This window comes from Chlamydotis macqueenii, chromosome 12 (assembly GCF_036417535.1).
Source record: "Chlamydotis macqueenii isolate bChlMac1 chromosome 12, bChlMac1.mat, whole genome shotgun sequence".
In the NCBI taxonomy this organism is placed as follows: Eukaryota; Metazoa; Chordata; class Aves; order Otidiformes; family Otididae; genus Chlamydotis; species Chlamydotis macqueenii.
In genome coordinates, this window is record NC_141567.1 from 728,085 (window position 1) to 743,853 (window position 15,769).

At 60.4% G+C, this 15,769-nt stretch overlaps 1 protein-coding gene across 2 annotated transcripts in view; it reads right to left on the minus strand.

Moving 5' to 3' along the window:
• FRMD5 (FERM domain containing 5) overlaps positions 1-14,462 on the minus strand; it is a 78,527-nt gene extending 64,065 nt beyond the window's left edge. For both annotated transcript variants that reach the window (XM_086757524.1, XM_086757523.1), the window contains exon 1: positions 14,271-14,462. In XM_086757524.1, the coding sequence (XP_086613650.1) occupies positions 14,271-14,372 (102 nt within the window). In that variant the 5' untranslated portion in view covers positions 14,373-14,462. The remainder of the gene's footprint in view (positions 1-14,270) is intronic.
• Between the last annotated feature and the right edge of the window lie 1,307 nt (positions 14,463-15,769).

The following is a 15,769-nucleotide window of genomic DNA, read 5'->3' on the forward strand; positions in this document are numbered from 1 at the left end:
TCTGCCAGCACGGCATGCAGCCAGCATCAAAAGCCCTTAAACTGGCCCTTGGAGCCTGGATGGCAGCACCTCCCCTGCACGCCAACCCATGCTGCCGGCAAGTGCCCGGCGGGACAGGAGCCCATCCTGTACAACGCTGCTCTCACAGAAACAGGCTGCCACGCACCCGCCGGGCACTCAGAGACTTTCCTCATCCCTCGGCAGGGTGGTCTGCTCCCTCAGGTAGAGGCTCGAGATCTCGTTACAAAATTACAGTGAAAGTGCAAAAAATAAGACAATAAAATTTGTCATCTTATCCGCTCTCAGCTGCTCTGCAATATCACATAAATCACATTTGAATCACTATGGGTACGGAGCTGCGATCGTCCCACCGCCTCCAGCAGCTCTGCCACCCGCCCTCCTTCACCAGAAGTTGCACTCCAACAGCCGAACAACGGCGCCGCGCCCGCCTCGTCCCCGCAGCACAGCCTGCGCCCGGCACCGGTGCAGCCGCGTCACCCGCACCCCGGGCCCCGCACCCTCCGCTGCACGGGAACGGGCAGGTCGTGCTCCTGGAGTCTGCTCCAAACCAGAACAGCAACCCAGGGAGAGAACGGCACGGGACAAGGGGCTTCCCTCCCATCCTCCAACAGACGTGGTCGTTGGCATGAGTTACAGCGAGCGTCCTGCACCAGCCAAGGCGACGAAACACGGTGTTCGCCAATTAAAAGATAAAGGTTTCATGCCCCAGCCTGTAACCCCGCACTTTGAAACACGTCTACGCCACTGCCACATCCCTCCAACGGCGAGAACAGCGATTATCGTTAACATCAAGCTTTGCCTATGTTGATACCATGCTACACTTGTTATCTGCACGCAGCAGACCGCTCCGGGTTATTAACGCGGCCATCGTTACGTTGCAGAGGAGTTGCTCTAACGGCAGGAAGGCGCCGCAGCCCCTCTCTCACACCCGCAGCTGCTCACGCTCCGCACGGAGCCTCCGCGCCGGGCAGCTCCAGCACGGCCCCACGTGCTCCCACTCTGCAGCACCCGACCCTGGCATCCTGTCAGTCCATCCACAGCACCCACTGCTTGGCCCACAGCGTCGGGACTCGCGTCCGAGGGCGGCCAGGGACGGGCTGGGGTCCTTCCCCGCTCCACAGGGATTGCATAAGCAGCCGGCTTTTGTCCTTGGAGCCACGCAGGCACGTCAGGCAAACCACGCTCGATCCGCCCTGACAGCTTCTTCCTGAAGAACAAGGGCGCGACGCGGCTGTTAAGCCTGATTTCTAACCCAGGCCTTTATTTTAGAGAAGGTTGTGCAAAATAATCAGCAGCGCTGACAGCCCAGGACTTCAAAATCCCCTTGCTCGTGTCACCCGGGGCAGAGACACGCAGAGGACGAGGCGCCGTGTGAAGGAGCGCGTTCCCAAACCGCCCTCCTGCGCAGATTCTCTGGTGGCTGATAGGAAGCTTTAACCCACAGCCACCGACCTCAGCGGTGCCGGCAGGAGCGGGGCGGGTTGTACGAACGCTTTGCCGGCTGCAGCCACGCTTGGGGAAAGCAGACATCGGAGGAAACGCCGTCTCCACAAAACACGAGTTACGGCACTGCAAGCTTTTCCCTTTGCAGCAAGGCGCCCGCGGGCCCGGGGCGGCCGCAGAACCCCGAGGGCGCAGCGGTTACGTCCCAGCATGGCCGTGCGGGAGCACAACGGCAGCTACAGCGACCCGGCTGTGAGCGTGGAAACACGCCGAGGTCGCGAGGAGGGACAGCCGCAGGACTACGCGGGGCTGGGAAACGCGCTGTACTGCGCGATCAGCGCCTCCGCCTCGCCCAAGGAAACGGATTCAGACAAAAGCGCTCTCGACGGTTTATGTTCTGAAAGCGCTACCAGAGGGGTTACCCAGCCTCACAGCGGTGGGTGTAACTCACCTGTTCCGCGCAAGCGCTGGATACTCCAGTACACGCCAGTTGATTTACAGAGCTGGGAGGCAAAGCAGTACTGCAGGAGATTATTTATTGACCCAGGGGCAGCAAACCATCAGCAGGAGGATGGTGGGTCCGTTCCCTCCCCGTCCACTCCGGCAGCCCCCCGGCATCAAGAGCTGAGGGGAGCGAGGCGTTTCGGAGGGCGCGCGGGGGAGCGGCGGCTCCGGGGATCACCTCTGGTGGGGCAAAGCCTAACGGAGCAGCTGGCCCGGCACATCGCGCTTTCTCAATCCGTATCATAATTCCTGTTAAGATAATTCCTAGCTACGGAAAAGCGCTTTTAAACACTGGTTTGAAGAAATTAAATACATTAAAACATTATATTCCAGACGGGAAGCTGGCTCCTGCTACCTCTCCAGACGACGTTCACCTTTCATGTACTCTCGGTAACAAGCATGGCAGCGACGCTACTGCTTTTCCCAGGATCTCCCTCACAAGCGGCGCAGGCTAGGGTGGTGTGTGATGGAGATGTCATCCCTCCAGCATCCGCGGAGAAATCGGGGAAGCGCCCGTGCGCCACGGCCTCCCCATCTCCCCCCGATGTGGGACCCCTGCCCTTCAACGTGAGCACAGAATCCATCAGGCTTCCTGAAAGCCCTCTCGTTGTCAGCCGAACACACCCTACCTGCAGCTCCTTCCCCCAAAAAGGTAATTACCCTAAGAGCTCGTTACGACGACAGGATGTGCAATTACTGCCTGGAAATAATGCGCTATTCTTAGCACGTCAGAGGAGAAAGTGGCAGATTGACAAGAATTATCCCTCAAGCAGTAAGGCAACCGGCTTGATAAAACTGACTGGTTTTTGGCTAGGAAACAAGTTCCCGTCCCTCAGAGCAGGGGGGGCATCACCAGCAGGCCTGGCGAGGGTGCACGGCCGCCGACCGCCCTCCCACACGTCCTGCCCCAGCTCCCCGGCCAGCCGACGCACCTGGGCTGGGCACCCACCGCTCGGCCTCCGGCCCTCCCGCCGCATCTTCACACACGGACTGGGTACACCAACCCCTCATGGTCGCAGAGCCACCCCGGCTGGTGTCACAGCTCCCTTCCAGGGCCAGCACGCGGCCGCGTGTCCCCTGCAGTCACCTGTCCGGTCAGAGCAGCCCCGTCTCCCGCAGGGACCCGCGCAGGAGATGGGGGTGTCCCTAGGGAGGGACACGGTCCAGTCCTGCCTTCCTGGCAGCCACCAAAACACAAAGCCAAACGGCCACGTGTCCCAGGGGGTGAGGACAGAGATGAGCCCAGGAACAGCACAGTGCCCGGGAAAAGGACGATGCTTGGCTGGAAACCCAAAAGGGCCAACATCCCAAAGATGCCGCTCGGTTTCTGGAATTGCGCCCGGTGTCTGAGCAGACCCTTACGAGTATCCTGCTGCTCTATTGTCACCGACGTCTCTTGATGGCAAACCCCAGGGTGCCAGCCTGCACCGGCCTGGGGACGCGCACACGAGCCAAACGCGCTGGCAGCCGTGGTGGCCACCCCACCGCAGACCCCCACGGGGTTGCCTGGGGCTCGCTGCTGCCTGGGAAGGAGCCATGGCGACGCTCTTCCCAAAAAAGAAAAAGCCTCTGCCCCATTCCCACGGAGACCATCACGAGCACAAAAACCTCTCGCTGTGCCCCTCAGCCCTGGCACGCAGCGGCCCACGGTCACCACGGACAACTGCAGGCAGGCAGAAACATTTCTGGGTCAAGAAAAAGCCCAGGAGGTGAAACGCTTGGAGATTTCAGCCTGCAAGGCAGAAAAAGGTTAAAAAAAGGGCCGACGCACGCGCAACCACGGTGACGGGTCCTGCACACCCGGGCAGGGGAAGGCGCTTGGGGCACATGGCGAACGACGGGCTGACTCTGCGCCCATGAAGAAATGTCCAAGCCACCTTCTCCCCAGACTGCTTCCCTGCCCGCGGGGACGGAGAGCTGGGGGCAGCGCGGGGGGCGGCTGGGCGTGCGGAGAGGGGACGAGCCCCGCAGCCAAAGCCCTCCTCACCCAGCCGGCACCGGCACCTCTCCCGCAGCCTGGTCCCACCCGCTGCGCGAGCGCCCAGTCACCCTCGCAAGCGCTGTGCCCAGCTCCTCCCCGCATCCCTGAGAGCTCCCTGGGAACAGCCCTCCTGACCCCTTCCCAAATCCCAGCCACAAAACCAGGCAGGCAGCGCAGCACGGCGAGGAGACCATTGCAGCGGGGCAGGCAGGAAAAAATTTATCAAACCAGCTGATAGGAACTGACGGGCGGCCGTAACTCAGCACGGCCCCTGCGGTGCCCGTCTCGCGGCGCAGCACAGGCAGCGTCTGATGCGCTCGCCTGCCTCCCGCTGCCGCACCCGCTGCCAGCGAGGCTGCAGAGCAACGCACACGTCGCATCTCGCAGCGAAGCTCTCCCAACACAGTGGCAGCCAGCACTCCACCGCCGCGTGGTTAGTTATTCCAAAAGTAAGGGCAAAGGGGCTTTTTTATTTATTTCCTTCCATGTTTACTTCTGCCTGCTCCCTTTGTCTTTGCAGCGCAACCTGGACCCTTCCCTACTGAAGGATGCTGCTCCCCAGCCACAATTCCGAAGGCGGCTGTCGCCGGGATGCTGTGGTGGAATGCTCACCCAGCCCATCACCACCAGACCCGGTCCCGCTGCTCTCCCAGACGCCTCTGGCACGCAACTAAGGGCCAACGCGCCCGATGTGCTCCCCAGGGCAGTCGTTACCCCCACGCCGAGTCCCCTCCAGCCGCGGCCGCACCAGGACGGCCGCGCGGCCCTCGGCACCGCGCAGGTTTGCCGTCTCAGGGCGGAATTGCTTCTGCTGGTCTGGGACGGTGTTTGAAAAACACAGCCGCGGCAGGACAGCAACGCTTCAAGCAACAAGCACTTTAAGGAAAGGTTTATCAGCAGCGCTGGTTAATCTCACCACATTAATTAAGAAATGCTACTCTAGCACAAGTTTTCTGCCTAAACGGTGCATCACACCTTTTGAGAAGCTCACCAGGCAAGGCTCATCAGCCTGTGCCTAACCCGCCTGGGTCTGGGCTAACCCGGCGGGTCACGGCTCCCCATTCCCGTGCCCAGCGCTGGGTGCGAGGCTCCAGCACGACGACCCCGAAGCAGCAGCGGGGACGAGGGCATCTCCCCGGCGACGGCAGCGTCCCCTGCTCACCACCACCCTGCTCCCCCATTCCCACGGCAATCCCCGGCCCCGCTAGCTGCACCGCGACGGCGACTTCTCCTCCCTCTGCACAGAGGTCCGAGGAACAAAGCGAAATAAAACACTTTGGCAGCGTCTGCGGGGGCCAGCGCGCAGTCACTCCCTTCAGGCTGATTTACCGTCTCCCCAGCCCCAGGCAGAAGCCAAGGCTGAAGCCGTTCTCGGCTGCTTTGTCCTCTGATCCCCGTCTCGTGGAAACTGCACGACGCGTAACACTGCAGCCCGGCCGAGCTCACCTCCTCACCCTCACCCCACGGGCACCACGACCACCGAGCCACCGCCAGCGCCTCTGCCCGGCGCCCGGGCCGACCCGAGGCCACGCGTGCCGAAGACAGCACTGCTCCACAGGGGTGAGGGATAAGCAGACAAACAAACAGGGAATGGGCCAATTTGTGTTAACGTCATTCCAGTGAGGGTCCTGCGCTGGCACTGGCTCAGAGGGGGGACGCACCGGCACCCTCGCACTCGGGGAAGCTCTTTGGCCGCTGCACCCGAGCCCTGGGAACAGCAGCCCGTTTCCCAGACCCAGAGCAGAACATCCGTATCCATCCCGGGGAATATGAGCTTTCCCTCCGAATTTAAGCCAAGGAGAGCCGGATGAGCTGTAACAGGGAAAAGTCATGGAAGGAAGATGGTGGCCTGGCAGCTGGAGAGCCAGAGGGATCTGGAAATTTCTGCCTTGAGGGTGTGCCTTTCCCCCCCGGCTGCCCCAGGACATCGGCAGGAGGGGACACGGCTCACCAGCATCAGCTCACGGACACGGAGACCAACCGTGTCGGAAAAACACGCCTCTGAGCAGACCCAAGGAAACGTGCGAGCTCCCACACCCCAAGGACCCTCTGCTTTACTCCGCAAGCCCAGATGAAGAAATCCGTCATCAGAAGGCAGAGGTCACAACCGGTTAAGGCCGCGTTGGTGGGCACCTTCAGAAGTTGCTTCCAAGGAGCAGTGATGGGCTGGGGAATCACTCTCCTGCTGGCCTGGGGTTTTTAAATCAATGGGCAACTGGGAATGGCACAAAACTGGAAACGCAAAAGGAATAAACACAGTGGGGGGAAAGGCAGGACAGCTGTACCAAGGACCGGGGCCAGAAGACAGAAACGTCCATTCTGGATGGGGAGAAGAACCTCAACACTGAGGAACGGCCCAGGACACCAAGATTTGGGCAGGAGGGTGGCCCAGGAGAGCTGCCTGCAGAGGGAGGTCCCACAAACCATGGTGCGGGGGTCCCTGGGTGGGCGAGGAGGACGGCCTGGCATGGCGGGGGACGGTCCCAGCTCCCACCGCACCGCTACCGCCTGGACCCTGCCTGCCGTCGTCTCCAGCCCCAGCCCCCTCCTCCGCTGCTGCGCTTTCTGTGGCCCTCACATCTTCTCTCCTCCGTTTCCAGCGGCCCCAGGAGCTCCCGGCTCCAGGTCCCAAAGACATTCTGTTCTCCTTACACATCTCCGTTGGAAAGCCAGCGCTGTTTGCAAGCCAGAGATATTAGTCAGCATGCGATACAGTGCAACGCTAATGAGAATTAAATCGATTCAGGAAAAGTACCTGCTCAGCATGTTTCTTATCTATTTTTCAAACATAACTGTATTGGATTCTGGCTTTTTTTTTTAACTCCATCCTGTGAGTTCAGGCTATAGATAACGTACAGCTACAACCGCCATAGGCTACCTCATCCACATATCGCTAAAGTCTCTCTTCAGCTCCAGAACGGCTTCATCAATTTCTGTAATTTTTTTAGTAAAGAAAAACTCCATCTAAGCAGCGAGATGGATATTTCCTTTGGGATCCCAGCTTATGTGCCAAAAGCTAAAAGCCAATCGGATCTGAAACAGCCCTGCTATAAACCCTCCGAAAAACAGGAACCCTCACCGATACAACAGATATGCCAATATAATTGAAGTCTTGGGTAACAGGCATTATGCGGCCCAAATATTCTATTTCCAGCTGCAGCACTGATCAAATTCTGACATCCCATATTAACTGGGATCTCTCTGGCCTCCCAAAGCACACCGCCACAAAGCTGCTGTTAATTATCATTTACAAAAACGCCTCGTCTGTCGGGTGGGACACCGGCACCTGCCAGCGCTGGCCCACCCCATCTCACGCCTTCCCGCAGCGTCCAGACCGGCCCCGGATTTTCCTCCATGCTCAGCAGTCTGGTGCATACGTTCTTTCTGAACTGAAGCGTGTGCGAACCTTGAATCGCCAACGAGACGCTCAGCACAGAGAAGTGCCTCTCCCAGGGAAAGAAAATGGGTCTCAGCGTACGCACAGCTCCGGCGGGACCTCAACCCGGCTGGGAGCGGGGGGAGGCTCCCAGCTCACAAACCTAAAGAAAATATGTTAAAATCATTATGTTAAAAATCATTGGGGCGCAGCCAGCCTGTGGCTCGGAGCCCTCTCGCGCCTCTTCGTAAGGGATTTCCTAACCCGTGCGTTTTCACAAGGCGAAGTACATCCTGCGCACCAGACGGGTTTTCCAGCCTGCTTCCTTGGCCGCAGCAGAGCCGTTTCCATCCACATCGACTCTCCTGCTCAGGACCAAAGACTGAACAACCCAGGAGAACAGACCCGCCAGTTTCCGTAAGGAGAGCCGGGATCATCCGCTAATGAAGAACAAAGCTGATCCTCGGAGCAGCGAAAAGACCCTGAGGTTTAAAGTCCGTCCCCGCTCTACAGACGGATGATGTACAAATGGCACCATCTTGCTCCTGACGCGGATCTGGAGAGACAGCTGCTGACTGTGGAGTAAAATCAGATTTTACTGTATCTCACCCTGCTCTCCCCTACAGACAACAAGGCAGAGGGAGCACGATGGCCTCGTGCAAAATTAGGGTTGGTTAAGCCGCTGCCGTGCTTTGGTGAAAGCTCCAATGAAGGTTCAAAGCATTAACTCGTCTCTGCCGTGAGCGAAGGTGGTGGGCTTGCCTTTCTCCCAGGCTCTGGCAGCGGCTGGCAGAGCTCTGCTGATGTGGTGAGAGCCCCTGGGATGACGAAGGTGCCACATAAATTTGAGCAGATTTTAGAAAACCACCAGGAGCTGATGAAGGACCAACCGAGGATGTATTTTCCTGAGTTCTGAAGTTTCTAAGAGGCCGGTAGGAACAACAACCAAAAATGAATAACTCCAAATCCTGCCACAAGAGGGTATTTCGCCCCATCCTCTCAAACCAGCCCCCCAGCCCCAGCAGGACACACGCAGGCTCTCGTACACGCAGACGTTAACGGCAGCATCGCTGCGCCAGCCAGGACCTGCTCCCCATCCCCTCCTCACCATGCAGGAGCCGCAGATGCTCACGGAGGATTCATCAGCCCTGCAGGCAATTCCAGATCATCAATATGAAACTGCTCTCATACTGCTGCGATAATTCGGTCTGGAAAATTTTCAAAGAAAAGAATTTGACCCGAAACCTTCTTATTTGCAGAAGCAACTCCAAAGCTTTCTGTAACCAAACAATAATGGGTTTTTTTTGACCACAACCAAGTGGCTGATGACAGGAGCACCGGCCAGCTCTCCCTGCAGCAGCACCCACGCCCGACCCCTGCGCTAACGAAGTATTGTCTTTTCTTGCCAAAACCGAGAGCAAATACAGTACAGCCCTTCTTCTGCGTGGCAAATCCCTGCTGGCTCCCCGGCGCTCTCCAGCGATGCACTGTCACTTCTAACAAGTGACAGCAGTGCCACGCTTCCTCTGCCGTTCCGAAACCAGAAGGGCGGTGACTTCAGAGGTTTGCTCTCCAGTGCCACCCCCTAGAGACAGGGCCGCCCTGCGCGAGGCAGGGGGACCGCTCCCGTTTCGGTGGGAGCACGCGCGTGCTCTGCTCCGCGTGTCGGGTCGGCATTCCCGTCAGTCTGGCACAAATCGCGCTCACCACGCGGTGCGTGATGTTCCTGCAAGTCCCCCAGAAGCCTGCAGAGCAGAGCAGTAAAATCTGCAGGGTTTGGTTTTTCCCACTGGCAAACTCCCCCCTCACGTAGCGCGAGACAAAGACAAGCACGCGCCTCCTCGAACATTTAGCACCAAGCGCCTGTGGGCCATCGCGTAGCCACCCCCAAGCCAACACGGACTCCATCTTCCACCAACGCTCACATTCACCCAGCACTGCAGAGGAGGCCATTCCCAGTGCCCCTACCTGTGTCAGGAACCCACCTTCACGCGCAGTGGTACCGACTCTGGAGAAGACACGCACCCCTACGCAAGCTATGGAGGAGCTTCCACAGACTGGTGGCATCTCCATCAGGACCTTGCTGTTGATGGCATCTCAGCGAGGGTCTTGCTCGCTGCACAGCCTTTGCCCATCTTCACAGACGGCTTCCAGGAGAAGCCAATGTGCAAGGGTTCAGCTAGAAAACAGATCCGTCAGGCGTACCCACGGAGGGGGATCAGACACTTTCGGTGCCCTGGTCTTGTACAGGCGAACCACGGTGTCACGCAAGTCTCCACGGAAGGAGATGGTTTTGCTGGAACGTGGCCACAGACGTCATCCCATCTATGTGATCCCTTTGAGCTCCTGAAGAGCCAGTCAAAAACGAACAATAAGTGGGCTGCTCGAGGCACTTTTAGTATTCCCCAGGCACCTTAAAAAAAGCCTCCTACCGTGCATTACCTAATTTTTATATGACAGAAGCAGGAAAATTCTTCTTTCATGAAACCATTGTACAGATCTTTCCACAACAATAGGTATCACTGTGTGTGTGTGTGCGCACACATGCGTGTGTGTATCTCTCTATCTTTTGTGTGTGTATCTCTCTATATTTGTCTTCAACATCTTACACGGGAAAGCAATAAGCAAAGTCGTTCTTTCAGGAAACGGGCTCCTCAGAGGGGCTGGCCGGCAGTTCACAGCAGGGAACACTGCAAAGCAGCTATGGAAAGCTAACAGAAAATAGACGTTTCGGCCGGCAGAGAAAGAGCAGCACTAGAAATATTTTTGAGGGGTCTCCACAACAACTTGTGTGTCTGCCTCCCGTTAAAATGCGAGTAAATACGCCACCGGTTTTCAGTGGACATAGCTGTTTCCCTCAGCTGCCCTTTGTATCCTTTGTATTCAAAACCATGCACTTGGGAATGAATGTAAAAGGAAAAGGAGATGAAACTCAAGCTCTCAGCTTTGACTGTTACTTTGTCTTCAGACTTGTGCGTTTCAGGCAGTTTCCTTCTGCACCCGCAGACCGTGCGCGTGCAGATGCTGCGGCAGGGAACGCAGGATGCTGCCCCGACAGCGCGCAGCTCTACCGAGCTACAGCCGAGCAAGACGGATGGGGTCCTGTTCCAAACATATCTTCAATGCTCCGAACAAAAACATGACTTTGAACAGAGTCAACAGCAAACCAGCCAAAGAAACCCGCCAGCATCGCTTCCGCCACCCCTGGGACCCGCAGGCTGGGAGGGGTGCGGTCCTGCACCCGCTGCAGCCCAGAGACTTCGCCGACGGACTTCTCGAGGGCCAGGGCTTCTCCTCGTTACCACCAACGCACCGGCGGTGCTGCGGTGGCTTTGCCAGCGCCTCACCAGTGCTGGACTGTGAGACCAGGGGATGCTTGGAGAGCCTGACCCCCGCGCAGACCCACAGCCCCGGACCCAGAGCCCACCCTACGCCACGTTTCTGACACAGGTTTGGCATCAGCCCTGTTCCTGCTCCCCGGGTTCAGGCTGCGGGAGAGAAGGGAAGGCTCTCGGAGCAGGTACAAACCTCTCGGCACGAAGCCGGAGCTCTCAGCAGCAGGGAGCGGCCCGCGGCGCAGAGCCAATCACCGGCGCTCAGGGCCTCGGGCAGGAGAGCCCCCCGCGTAAGCAGCGTTCTGCTAACCCGCTTCCCGGCAAAGCAACTGGAGACTCTCAGAAGATGAAAAGATAATGAACAAATAACCTTCACGGTAGCCAGCGCCGCAAAACTCCAAGGTTCCCCTTTGCGCTGAGTGCCTGTTATTAACGATCCTGTCAGGTCCGCTAATGAACTTTGTGCTTCGTGTGGAAAACGCGGGGCTTGTCCAAGAGCACAGTCGAGAGCTCCTTGTCGTTTACTCCCAGTCTTACGCAGTAAAGTTCTTACACTCGGCATCTAAGAAACCGCATTTTTATATTTATTTTCCCACGTCTCCACATTCTCGTAGTACTACTGAGGTTTGAAACAACACACCACTGTCTCTTCAGGAAAATGCCTGATACATCGAGTAATGGCAAATCATTAATTATTTCAAGCCTTTTATACCACCACTGACACCACAGCAAAGAATTTAAAACATTTCCTCAGACAAGCAGCTCAGTCACAGCAAAACCGCAGCGCAAGAGCATTGCTTCGTTTTTTCAACGCTTGCTTTATTCCAGCGGCAGCTGCGGGGCTGCCTCGCTGGCACTGCTCCGCGTTCGCGGCTGGAGGCACGGAGCACAAGGTGGTCAACGGGAATTAAACAGACCGCTGGCGCAGACCCCTGCCGCGGAGACGGAGAAAAAGCCTTCAGGAACGGCTGCCCCCCTGCCAGCCGAGCCGCTCGCCGGGGGCAGTGACACCCGTGGGACCGGGGTCCCCAGCACCCGTGGCCAGCAGCCAGCCCAGCGCCAGGGGCCAGCGTTGGTGGCATTGCTGCGCTCTCACACCTGGTGGTCCCCTCGCCGCAAACTGCCGCCTTCCTTGCTTTCCAAAGGTGCCTCCGTGGCACGCAGCGTGATTAGAAGACGAGCTTTCCCGAGCCAAGGAAAGCCAGCGTCTCCCTGTTCAGACAGCTGCTGGGAGCGCTGGCCAGCGGTGAGCCCGCAGCCCCGCTCGCCAGCAGACACAGACCCAGCCCAGCGGAGATGGACGCTGGGCCAGCGTCCTCCCCAGAACGGCAAACTACTGGCATATACAAACCAACCCCAACAACAAAACCGCTCACGGAGGTGCCAGCCCAGCTGCCCCCGGCTCACGCTCCCCCTGCCAGCAGCGGCTCTGGCTCCCCAGCACCGTCCCAGAGCTCGCCAGGCCAGGGGGCTGGGGACGAGCAATCCAGGCTCCCCGCCTGCTCCCACGGGCTGCTCGGGAGCGAGAATCAGGGCAAAGGAGAGGAAGGGTTCACCCAAGTGCAGACGATGAACCGTTCACTTGCCGTGGGAATATTACCAAACTTCAGATAATCAAATTTAAAAGGCTTTATTTAGAAACGGAATATTCAGGTGTCGCCTGGCAGCACCGAACCCCTGCTCACGCACCCTCATCAAGCACGGCCAGGGGCTCATTTTGCGGAGAGGTTTAACCAGGGCCATCGTCTGAAACGTAAATAAGACCTCGTAAAATCGGCACTGCCTCTGCGTGCTTCCTTCCCTGCCCCAGCCATGGGAAGCCCGCGGCCAGCTCGGCCGGGCCGCGCTTCGGGGAGGGCGCAAACCCATCCACAGCCCCACGCCGCCGGGCGAGCGGCACAAACGCGGGGGTACAGCCGCAAACCCACCCGCCACAAACTTCAGCGAGCGGCCTCGCTCCCCAGATGTGCGCCGTGATTAACGGCACTGCATACGAAAACAATGACTTCCGCTTTGGACAGCTTCTCCGTATTTAAGTAAAAATAGAAATACATAAATTAGAAACAACAGGCATAGAAACAGCCTGGGCGAGGAAACACGCCGGGTCTCGGCAAGACGCGAAATATCTGCACCCGTGAGGGAATGACCTTCAAAACTCATTCACCGCTCGCAGCCTGTTTGGTGACGGGTTTTCTCACTTGTGAGACATTATACGTTCCCACTGCTTAATTCTGCATGGACTATAAATACCTGGCTTATAAGGCAGCATGAAAGCGACAGAAAATAAATATTTAAGTGGGGTAACCTTGGCTGTGAGGGTAATACGAGCTCAGTCTTCATACCTCGGGTCACGCATGCTAAGTACCAGGACTCACTGTTTACTATGCTGAACAGAAAATAAGCCACTGAAATACATGATCAAGTAGTATTTGCTCTAAAAAAAAAAAAAAAAGAAAAAGAAAAGGACATACGAAATGACGACACCTTGTTAAATTATCTTAAGGACAGAAAATCCAGATTTTTCTCAACTGCATTGCCCACGCTTTCTCTCCCAAACTACAGTTTTCCATTTAATTTCTATTAAAAATAGCCCCGCAGGGACGATTGGGCTCTGCGCACGCCGAGGAGAGCGGCTGCCGCGGCTCGGCGGGCGCAGCTCAGCCCGGCTGCGGGAGCCGCCAGCCCCGGCAGCGTCCCTCGGCCGTTCCCCGCACGAAACGCCCAGTTTCCCCGGTTTAGAGCACCTGAGCCAAGGCGGGGTGGCTCGCGCAGCGCTGCACCCCCGGTAGCCGCTCCGGCCCCCGCAGCGGGGAACCGCGGGGACGCTCCCGCCCCGGCGCTGCGGGACAGAGGGAGCGGGGGCCGCACCCGCGGCTGGAGGGGATCCGCGGGGTCCCCCCGTCTCCAGACTCTGCTCCGAGCTTCCCGGGGCCACGGTCGGGGCCGGAGCCGGCTGGGAGGGATGGAGGGGCGGGGGGGCTGCTCCCGGCCCCCAGCCCCGGGCCCCGTCACGCAACCGGAGGGGAGCATCTTCCGCGGGATTTTAGGAATAACGGCACCCGCGGGCTCGGCGCGCGGGATGGCCCCGCGCAGCCCGCGGCAACCGGGCGGGGGGCGACGGCCCCGGGTCCCGGTCCAGGTCTGGGTCCTGCCTGGCAGCCGGGGTGCGGGGAGCTCAGCCGCGCGCCCCGTCCCGCCGCTCCCGCCCGGTACAGAACCCCCCGCTCACCGGGGCAGGGCCGGGCAGTAACAGCGGAGCAGAGCGGGGCTCCTCGGGATGCGGGGGCGGTCGGGGAGAGTCCATCCCCCCCCGCTCCCCGCAGCATCCCCCGCGCATCCCTGCCCCGCGGCAGCCGGTAGAGGAGGGCGAGGGTGGCCGTGCCGGCCGCCCCTACCCCGCGCCGGGGGACTCCCCGCACACCTCCGCGCCGGGGTGGCGGGGGGGGCTCCGCGGCCCCGTGTCCCGCAGCCCCGCTCCGAGAGTCGGCGGGAGCTGCGCGGGAGGTGGAAGGGGGTCGCCTTTGTTGGCAGGACCGGGCCGCCCCCGCCGCTCGGCTCCTTTTGTCTGGCGGCCGCCGGCCCCGCAGCCCCCCGCAGCCCCCGCGCTGACCTGGATGGTGCAGGTGTACTCGCTGTCGTCCAGCAGCCGCACGGTGCAGTTGTACTCGCGGTCCAGATTCCTGCTGCTGCCACTCATCCACCTGCTCAGCATCTTCCCGAGCCGGGGGGCGCGGAGCGGGGCGCGGAGGGGCGGGCGCTGCCGGCGGAGCCTCCGCTCACATCCCCGCTGCGCTGCGGTGCGGCTCGGCGGGCGCTCCCCCCCGCCCGGTTCAGCCCGGCCCTGCCCCCGGTGCGGAGCGGAGCGCGGTGCCCGTGCCCGGGCCGCGGCGCACGGCGGGCGGGGTGGAGGCAGGCCCGGGGGCGGGGGGCGGGGGGGGCTGCGGGGGCCAATCTCGGCGGCGCGGCGGTGACGGGCTCCGCAGCAAACCAATGCGGCAGGGGCGGCGCGGATCGGCCGCCTCCGGCGGGCAGCCCCGCGCGGGAGGGGGCTCCGCGGGCGCGGAGGGGGGGGCGCGGTGCCATCCCCGCAACTCCCACCCGCGGGCGCTGCTCCCGCTCCCCGCGGGATGATGCCCACGGAGGGCCCCCCCCGGGGTGGGGGGCAGCCCCGGGGGTGGGGGCGCGGAGGGCGCTGCTGTGCGGGGGAGCCCCACAAGTGGTGCCGAGCGGGCGCGGGCAGCCGGAGGTGCGGGGACTGCCCGCGGCCCCCAGGCCTGCGGGGTCACCGCCCGAGCACCGGCCTGGCCCGGGCCCCACGCTGCAGGCAGACTCAGGGTGACGGGCGGGGGTCCCCACGAGGGATCAGCAACCTCGGCCCCCAAGCGGGGTGGGTGCCAGCCCAACTGGTGGGGTGGCCCCCAGACGCGAGCCTCACTCTTCGCGCTCGTTGGCCACGGAAGGAAACGTTGACACCTTGGGTTACTGGACAAACTGGACTCGAAGAGCAACCAGTGCTCGCTCAGCTGCAGCCCCAGCTGGGGGACATGAAATACCGGTGCAAGCACTGCAGGTCATCTCTGGCCCCGGCCTGGCCCCAGCTGAGCGTCACCGTTCCCCCACGGCCATCCCTGCACGGGGGGTCCAGCACCGCTCCCACCACCACCCCGGCTCTGCACACGCTGACAGACGCCCAAACCAAACCGGCTGCAGCGAGGGTCAAGCTGCCTCCGGTCTGTCCCGCTGCTCCACGGCCCCGTCCCCACTGCACCTTCCCCACGCAGCTCATCTCGGCCTGGAGGACACGCTTGTCCCCTCCAGCTGCGCTCCCGCCCTCCCTTCATCAGCCCCAGACTCAGCTGTGCCGCTAACGGGTCCCCTTCGCTCGTTCCCTGCCTTCCCAGCCAGAAACAGGGTTTGAAAACCCACGTTCCTCGTCCTTCCCCAGGCAGCGCAGGCTCTCTGCCCACCGACCCTTCTGGACCTCTCCTGCTGCAGGGCAGCTCTTCCCAGCTCCGCTCCAAAGGAGAACCGCTCCAAGGAGCTGGCGGCTCTCCAGCCTCTCGCATCCCCAACACCATCCTCGCTGTGGGGAGCCCACGCTCCAGCGTG